The sequence below is a fragment of the Centropristis striata genome, chromosome 20 (genome assembly GCF_030273125.1).
Source record: "Centropristis striata isolate RG_2023a ecotype Rhode Island chromosome 20, C.striata_1.0, whole genome shotgun sequence".
Classification (NCBI taxonomy): domain Eukaryota; kingdom Metazoa; phylum Chordata; class Actinopteri; order Perciformes; family Serranidae; genus Centropristis; species Centropristis striata.
Window position 1 is genome coordinate 34,524,611 of NC_081536.1, and position 10,005 is coordinate 34,534,615.

At 40.8% G+C, this 10,005-nt stretch overlaps 1 protein-coding gene across 1 annotated transcript in view; it reads right to left on the reverse strand.

The window, feature by feature from the left end:
- The window catches only part of hectd2 (HECT domain containing 2), a 59,798-nt gene that overhangs the window by 20,218 nt on the left and 29,575 nt on the right, over positions 1 to 10,005 (reverse strand). Inside the window, exons 13-15 of the mRNA XM_059359896.1 lie at positions 8,666 to 8,754; positions 1,611 to 1,675; positions 71 to 164 (exon numbers count right to left, since the gene is read on the reverse strand). Coding sequence (XP_059215879.1) covers positions 71 to 164; positions 1,611 to 1,675; positions 8,666 to 8,754 — 248 coding nt within the window. The remainder of the gene's footprint in view (positions 1 to 70; positions 165 to 1,610; positions 1,676 to 8,665; positions 8,755 to 10,005) is intronic.

Sequence of the window (10,005 nt, forward strand, 5' to 3'; positions counted from 1 at the left end):
GTCCTGTGGCGTCTCATAGAGGTTATAAAGAGTCCTGTGGCGCCCTCTGGTGGCGTGTCAGAGATCGTACCGGTGTGATCTGCTGCAGGTCGTCCAGCGAGGCCACGGCCATCCCTACCAGGACGTTCTGCTCACTGGGGACAGTGGGAGGAGTCAGCAGCTTCCTGCAGGACCACACACACACACACACACACACACACAGACACACACACACAGACACACACACACACACACACACACACAGACAGACAGACACACACACACATACACACACAGACACACACACGCAGACACAGACACACACACACACACAGACACACACACACACACACACACAGACACAGACACACACAGACACACACTATCAGTTTATTATTATTATGACTATAAACAGCTGGATGGCTGCTCAGGAAATTTAGTTTATTATCAGCTGTTGATGTTGTCTGTTAAACATTTACAGCTTCACTTTAAACATGAAAAGTTAATTTATTGAGTCCAGAAATAAAACTGTTGTGTCCATTTTAATATATGGAACAATAAGTTGGTGTAGTAATTATGGTGACAGGCCTGCTAATTTTATTTGTGGAGCACTTTTCATATACAAGAAATGAAACACGAAGTGCTTCACATAAACAAGGAAAACATAAAAATAAAGTAATAAAGCTAGATAAAAATAGATGAAAATAATAAATAAGTGATTAAAAAGTAAAACATGATAAAATCTATATTTAAAAATAGACTAATAAATAATAGCAAATAAATACATAAAAATAAAGTAAGGTAAGATGAAAAACAAAAACAAAAGTAAATAATAAAATAATAATAATAATAATAATAATAATAATAATAATAATAATAATAACTATGATAAAAAGTAATAAAGCTAGAAAAAAGGATGAAAAATAATAAATAAGTAATTAAAAAGTAAAACATGATAAGATATATATTTAAAAATAGACTAATAAATAATAGCAAATAAATACATAAAAATAAAATAAGGTAAGGTAAAATAAAATTAAAATAAAAGCAAATAATAATAATACTGATAATAATATAAATAATAATAATGATGATAATAATAATAATGATAATAATAACAATAATAATAAAAACAAGCAAACACCCTCCATCCCATTATAAACAAAGCACAAACACTGGAGGCAGGTTAGAAATTAATTAGATTAAATAAATAAAAAATAAAGTAAGGTAAGATGAAAAACAAAAATAAAAGTAAATAATAAAATAATAATAATAATAATAATAACTATGATAAAAAGTAATAAAGCTATAAAAAAGGATGAAAAAAATAGATAAATAATTAGAAAGTAAAGCATGATTATATACATATTATATATATATATATATATATATATATATATATAAATAAAAATAAAATAAAAACAAAAGCAAATAAAAAAATTGAAAATACAAAATAAATAATTAAAAAGTAAAGCATGATAAAATATATTTAAAAATAGACTAATAAATAATAGCAAATAAATAAATAAAAATAAAATAAGGTAAGATAAGATAAAATTAAATAAAATAAAAACAAAAGCAAATAATAATAATAAAGCAAATAATAATAATAATAATAATAACACACAGACCTGTAGCAGTAGAGGGGGAAGTGGATGTCCAGAGCGATGCTGTTGTAGACGGCCAGACCCATCAGCTGATCACAGGAAGTTAAGGAGACACACACACACACACACACACACACACACACACACACACACACACACACACACACACACACACATACACAAACACTGAAATGATCCCAGCTGCCACATGTGGTGCCCAGATGTGGTGTAATTGTGTTTGTGTGTGTGTGTAGGTTGAGTGTGTGAGTGTGTGTGAACTGAAAACTACTGATTACAGGTAGGTGACACACACACACACACAGACACACACACACACACACACACACACACACACACACACACACAGAGTAACAGTAAAGCCTGATGAAGCCTCATTGGTTCATATTTCTCCACTTGATGGAGACTAAATATCTCTTTCACACGTCCTATAATAATAATATTCAGCTAAACTCAGAGAATAGAGACCTGTTATGTGCTGTAAACCTGTTTGTGGGTGTAGTCTCCACCAGACAGCAGCTCCAGTCTGCTCCCTGTCAGTCTGGGTCCTCTCTGATCCTCCCAGACCAGATCAGCAGCATGCAAACTAGTGGCTCCGCTCATTTACATGCTGGGCTCAGAGTCTACCAGGCTGAGTCCTGCCCCAGAGACTCAGACTCAGAGTCTACCAGGCTGAGTCCTGCCTCAGAGACTCAGGGGTCAGAGTCTACCAGGCTGAGTCCTGCCCCAGAGACTCAGACTCAGAGTCTACCAGGCTGAGTCCTGCCTCAGAGACTCAGGGGTCAGAGTCTACCAGGCTGAGTCCTGCCTCAGAGACTCAGGGGTCAGAGTCTACCAGGCTGAGTCCTGCCTCAGAGACTCAGGGGTCAGAGTCTACCAGGCTGAGTCCTGCCTCAGAGACTCAGGGCTCAGAGTCTACCAGGCTGAGTCCTGCCTCAGAGACTCAGGGGTCAGAGTCTACCAGGCTGAGTCCTGCCTCAGAGACTCAGGGGTCAGAGTCTACCAGGCTGAGTCCTGCCTCAGAGACTCAGGGGTCAGAGTCTACCAGGCTGAGTCCTGCCTCAGAGACTCAGGGGTCAGAGTCTACCAGGCTGAGTCCTGCCTCAGAGACTCAGGGCTCAGAGTCTACCAGGCTGAGTCCTGCCTCAGAGACTCAGGGGTCAGAGTCTACCAGGCTGAGTCCTGCCTCAGAGACTCAGGGGTCAGAGTCTACCAGGCTGAGTCCTGCCTCAGAGACTCAGGGGTCAGAGTCTACCAGGCTGAGTCCTGCCTCAGAGACTCAGGGGTCAGAGTCTACCAGGCTGAGTCCTGCCTCAGAGACTCAGGGGTCAGAGTCTACCAGGCTGAGTCCTGCCTCAGAGACTCAGGGGTCAGAGTCTACCAGGCTGAGTCCTGCCTCAGAGACTCAGGGCTCAGAGTCTACCAGGCTGAGTCCTGCCTCAGAGACTCAGGGGTCAGAGTCTACCAGGCTGAGTCCTGCCTCAGAGACTCAGGGGTCAGAGTCTACCAGGCTGAGTCCTGCCTCAGAGACTCAGGGGTCAGAGTCTACCAGGCTGAGTCCTGCCTCAGAGACTCAGGGCTCAGAGTCTACCAGGCTGAGTCCTGCCTCAGAGACTCAGGGGTCAGAGTCTACCAGGCTGAGTCCTGCCTCAGAGACTCAGGGGTCAGAGTCTACCAGGCTGAGTCCTGCCTCAGAGACTCAGGGGTCAGAGTCTACCAGGCTGAGTCCTGCCTCAGAGACTCAGGGGTCAGAGTCTACCAGGCTGAGTCCTGCCTCAGAGACTCAGGGGTCAGAGTCTACCAGGCTGAGTCCTGCCTCAGAGACTCAGGGGTCAGAGTCTACCAGGCTGAGTCCTGCCTCAGAGACTCAGGGGTCAGAGTCTACCAGGCTGAGTCCTGCCTCAGAGACTCAGGGGTCAGAGTCTACCAGAGACTCAGACAGGTGGAGGAGCTGTTCTCCAGCTGTTCTCCAGCTGTTCTCCAGCTGTTCTCCAGCTGTTCTCCAGCTGTTCTCCAGCTGTCAGAGACCTGATGGAGCTCTGTCTGCTGCTATCACTCCATCTAAACACCCTTCACTTACTTTATGTTAAAATTGAAGAAAGGTCCGTCTCATTCCTTTGATTTCCTGAATAATAATCATCATTTAGTGCTGACAGCTGATCATTCACCATGTGATCATCAAGAGTAAAAAATCATCTTGTTTTAAATTATGTTGAACATCAAAGGGTTAAATGAAAAACAATCAAAAAACAAGTTGAGATGTTAAAGCCTTGACAGCAAAAAACTTGATTATTGACAGTAAAATAAGTAACAACAATGAGTTGTAAAATGTCACTAAAACACTAAAACATGTGAAGGAAGTGATATGAAGTGTATCACCGTTGAGCTGTTCTTGAGAAAAACCTCTCAACTTATTTGTAAATATCTTTTATTGATACAGTGTAGAGTGTTTATTTGTTTGTTTGTTTTCCCTGATCCACAACACCTAAAAATAAAACATTCAGTTGAAGAAGACCACTTCATTTATGTTTTTGTGTGGTTTGACTATATTTCTGTCAAATTACATTTCTGCTTTATTTGTTCCTTTGTCTTCAGGGTTCTATAACTTTTTGCACATTGATGTTCATGTGACAGAAGCATTTATTCTGGTAGCACTGCTAGTCCTGGAAAAATACTGTATAATACTTTATTCTGCTTCAAAGGGTTGAAGAAATACATTTAAATGCATTTAACAATAAAAAACAGGCGTAAATAAACAGGAAAAATAAATATGTTAATTTGCCCACCCAGAAATGACTGTTTTACACAGGTTTGTATAATTATCATATTAATATTTAAGCTAAATAAATCCCTACAGATGTTCTAATCACCTTTGTATCATATTTTGTTTGTATTTTTTTAATCTTCATCTATCTCTGTAATTGAAGTAAAGTTAGTTTTAGGTTGAACTCTGATCTTTCCTACACATTTCATCTGTTTCTTGTACTTTTATCTCTTTATAATTGTATGTTTTTAAGTGCAAACAATAAATAAATAAAAATGATGCATACATATTGCATGTTCCTGTTTTGTATCTCTTTGTTGTTTTGCACCTTTTTGTTGTTGTTTTGCACATCTCTGTAGTAGTTTTGAATCTCTTTGTAGTCATTTTGCACCTTTCTGAAGTAGTTTTGCACCTCTTTGTAGTAGATTTTCACAACTTTTTTGTTGTTTTGAGTCACTTAACCGTTGTTTTGGATCACTTTTTCGTTGTTTTGTATCTCTTTGTAGTAGTTTTGCACCACTTTGTTGTTTTTTGTGTCACTTTGTTGTTGTTTTGCATCACTTTGTTGATGTTTTGTAACTCCCTGTAGTAGTTTAGCAGTGTAGTGAAGCAACGGCACCATGACGACTGAACAGGAACGAGGGAGATAAATGATAAATTAGCTCCTAATGCCAGCAGCACACATGTGGAACACCCAGGAGCACACACACACACACACACACACACACACACACACACTCACACACACACACACACACACACACACACACACTTGGACACCACATACATTAACACACACATTTCCCACCCTTCCTTTTTTTCTCTGTCTTGCTCTCTCCATCTGACTTTTTTTCCTTCCTCACTGTTCCTGCCCTCACACACACACACACACACACACATACACACACACACACACACACACACACACACACACACACACACACACACACACACACACAGTAACCTGGCGAGGAGCAGGCAGCTATTAGGTTATATAACCTTTTGACAGTTCCCAGCTGGCCAGTAAATGAGGCTCAAGTGCTTCTCCACACACACACACACACACACACACACACATATACTGAATATATATACACACACACTTTCACAGACCTCCACACACATACATGCATGCATGTAGTTGCGAAAGTACATTTTACAAATAACAGAAACAACAGGAGAGCTGAGCTGCACAACCTCAAACTGCAGAAGTCTCGTAAGAATAAAGAATGTTTCAACTACCGGACAATAGCCGGAATGTTAGGGGCCAGTCTGCAAATTGCTAACAGGCTAACAGTTAGCTCTGTAGCAGTACAGTGTGTATGTGCTAACAGGCTAACAGTTAGCTCTGTAGCAGTACAGTGTGTATGTGCTAACAGGCTAACAGTTAGCTCTGTAGCAGTACAGTGTGTATGTGCTAACAGGCTAACAGTTAGCTCTGTAGCAGTACAGTGTGTGCTAACAGGCTAACAGTTAGCTCTGTAGCAGTACAGTGTGTATGTGCTAACAGGCTAACAGTTAGCTCTGTAGCAGTACAGTGTGTATGTGCTAACAGGCTAACAGTTAGCTCTGTAGCAGTACAGTGTGTATGTGCTAACAGGCTAACAGCTAGCTCTGTAGCAGTACAGCGTGTATGTGCTAACAGGCTAACAGTTAGCTCTGTAGCAGTACAGTGTGTATGTGTGTATGTGCTAACAGGCTAACAGTTAGCTCTGTAGCAGTACAGTGTGTATGTGCTAACAGGCTAACAGTTAGCTCTGTAGCAGTACAGTGTGTATGTGCTAACAGGCTAACAGTTAGCTCTGTAGCAGTACAGTGTGTATGTGCTAACAGGCTAACAGTTAGCTCTGTAGCAGTACAGTGTGTATGTGCTAACAGGCTAACAGTTAGCTCTGTAGCAGTACAGTGTGTATGTGCCAACAGGCTAACAGTTAGCTCTGTAGCAGTACAGTGTGTATGTGCTGCTGCTACAGGAGGTGTTCACTTAGCGATCTCTGTTTGTTTACAACAAGCACCAGACACTCTGTGCACAGTTAGTGATGCCGTTAATTCACAATCACTATGTTTATGATCAGCGGAGACTCTTTGCATAATTAGACATGCTAGTTTGTTTACATATGTCACCTCTGGAGTCTCTAAATCCCTCTGGGGGCCTTTTTTTAATGGAGACAAGCTGAGTGAGCCTTGAGGCTGAGACTCTAGAGAGGGCGTGGACTGAGACTATAGAGAGGGCGTGGCCTGAGACTTTAGAGAGGGCGTGGCCTGATACTTTAGAGAGGGCGTGGCCTGAGACTTTAGAGAGGGTGTGGCCTGAGACTATAGAGAGGGTGTGGCCTGAGACTATAGAGAGGGCGTGGCCTGATACTTTAGAGAGGGCGTGGCCTGAGACTTTAGAGAGGGCGTGGCCTGAGACTTTAGAGAGGGTGTGGCCTGAGACTATAGAGAGGGTGTGGCCTGAGACTATAGAGAGGGCGTGGCCTGATACTTTAGAGAGGGCGTGGCCTGAGACTTTAGAGAGGGCGTGGCCTGAGACTTTAGAGAGGGCGTGGCCTGAGACTATAGAGAGGGCGTGGCCTGAGACTTTAGAAAGGGCGTGGCCTGAGACTTTAGAGAGGGCGTGGCCTGAGACTTTAGAGAGGGCGTGGCCTGAGACATAAGAGACATTAGAGAGGGCGTGGCCTGAGACTTTAGAGAGGGCGTGGCCTGAGACATAAGAGACATTAGAGAGGGCGTGGCCTGAGTCCCAGCGGCCATTTTTAGCCCCTAAAGGAAACATGACTAATGTTTAAGAGAAATGTGTTAAATAAACCTGCTGGGGAACTTTCAGTCAACTCATTTGTCTTGTTTGCATCCAATCAACAAGTAAAGTAACAGTTAACATCACCGGTATGTATAACAGCAGCCTGGAGCCACTGGAAACTGAAGACTTATTGTTTGACTGAACCTTAAGCAGACTGTGGGTGTTTCAGTGGTGAGATGCAAGAAATGTGCAGTTTTCTTTAGGTGTGGCTCAGTGAGAAGAAGATGCGTTTTTCATCACTTTATAGGAGTTTAGCATCATTTTGTAGTAGTTTTGCATCACTTTTCAGTAGTTTTGCACCAATATGTAATAGTTTTGCATCACTTTCTAGTCATTTTGTGTTTATGTAAGTTGAAAATGCTTTAAATGGAGATAAATATTAAAGCTAATGACAGAGTCAGTCAGTCAGTCGGCTCCTGCAGCTTTCTAATGAATGTCTGTACACATGCTGCAGTTATTGTAAGTGTTGGGAAAATAGGCTCATTTCCTGCTCAAACAAGCTGCAAGAAGAGGAAAAATGTGCCTCTGTCTGAGGTGTAACATGTGGTCTTTAGTCTCAGAGAGGTTAGACTACACTCAGCCTGGAGACGGACCAGTTCACTGGGTAACGCTGGAGACTGGAAATATTGTTTCCAGTGCAGAAGCTCCTCCTGCGTGGCCAGGACCAGGAGGATTTATCCTGTTAACATTACAACCTGAAACACCTGGAATTATTGTTGTCAGGAACCTTGAAGCAGAAACTTTTTACGGGTAGATTTGAATCACTTTGCAGCTTTTTTGCATCACTTTGTAATAGTTTTGCACCATTTTGTCTTAGTTTTGCATCACTTTGTTGTAGTTTTGCATCACTTTGTAGTAGTTTTGCACCACTTTGTAGTCGTTTTGCACCACTTTGTAGTAGTTTTGCATCACTTTGTTGTAGTTTTACACCACTTTGTTGTAGTTTTGCATCACTTTGTGTCTCATAAAAAATGATACGGGTTTAATCATGGCGACATGGCAAGCCTTACTTAACATTCCATCTCTTCACACCTCTCAGACTGGAGCTCCATTGGTAAAGAAATACAAAAAGTGACCACAAACGTCTTTTACAAGCCTCAGCTGAGCTGTTTAACGTTTGTGACGTGGTTGTTATGTAATGTGATGTGGGTGTGAAGCACTGAGCAGCTCTTGTTCTGGAGAAATGTTTCACGTCTGTTTTATCTTATATCTGGTGCTGAGAAACATTTAGTTTGAGATATGTGATCAGTGTGCACATTTACAGCCTAAAAACACACATTAAAGTATCTCTTTCTGCTCTGTGGTTAAATATAGACCAGTGCTACAGTGTGTGTGTGTGTGTGTGTGTGTGTGTGTGTGTGTGTGTGTGTTAGCCACATGCTAACGTTTGGCAGCAGACAAACACACAGACAGAAGAACAGTCCACCACCCAAACCCCCTAAACACTGCAATAATCTGGTGATAGTGATCATGTTGTGTTTCTGTAATAAAGGATACGGTTCCAACCAACTGGAACTCTGAATAGTTGTCACACTTCCAGCTGCTGAACCAGTGGCAGCGCGAGTCCTTCATGTAGGTGAACATTCCTGCAAAACACAATCAGTTCAACACAGTTAAAGAGGTTAATAATCAATAAAAGCTGCACGAATGAGAGAAAAATGGATTTACAAACGTAGTAAGTTTTTATCAGCTGATTCAAAAATGTCACTTTCAGTTAAAAAGACTAGTGTTTTTTTTCATATGGTCCGATCTCGATTATTATCACATTTTTTTAAAAATATTGTTTTCAAACTGCCTGCTTTATACTAGAAACGAGAGATTAGTTCAATATTATATTAACATATGCAAATATGTGAAGCAAATTAAATAAGATAAACATAAAAAAAATATAAAACTTGTTTTACTCAACAGTACAACAAATGTAGAAACATATAAAATACCAGAGTGGACTACTATACACTCCCTCAGTGTTTTTGCAGGTATGCAAGAGCCAAAATAAACAAATTGTCTACAATTCTACAATGTCATTTATCAGACGCTTTTATCCAAATGAGAGTTGATATAACACAAGCAAAGATGAAGTCAAAAGTCCAAACTGTGAGATCTGTTGTTGTTAGTAAGCCACGCTGTTAATGTTTAAGTTCCATTCAGTAATAACTGGTTTCTCTCTAAGTTTTCATATGTCCACCGCTATTGAATGCACCATACCTGTGTGTGAAGCGCCGTGCTGTGAATGTTAGTTTTCTCTCCATACAGCGGACGAACATTCACCTGTACGTCCCTGGTTTATTGGTTTATTTATACTGTTTTATTGTCATGGCTGACATCTAGTGGTTTTGCATCACTTTGTTGTAGTTTTGCATCACTTTGTGGTAGTTTTGCACCACTATCTAGTAGTTTTGCCCCACTTTGTAGTATTTTTGCATCACTTTGTTGTAGTTTTGCATCACTTTGTAGTAGTTTTGCATCACTTTGTAATAGTTTTGGACCACTTTGTAGTCATTTTGCATCACTTTGCAGTAGATTTGCATCACTTTGTAATAGTTTTGCACCACTTTCTAGTAGTTTTGCACCACTTTCTAGTAGTTTTGCCCCACTTTGTAGTATTTTTGCATCACTTTGTTTTCTCTCCATACAGTGGCAGATAGATTATAACTTGCTCTTTGCCAACATTCACCTCTACGTCCCTGGTTTACTGGTTTATTTATACTGGTTTATTGGCATGGCTGACATCTAGTGGTTTTGCATCACTTTGTAATAGTTTTGCACCACTTTGTTGTTGTTTTGCATCACTTTGTAGTAGTTTTGCACCACTTTGTTTTAGTTTTGCATCACTC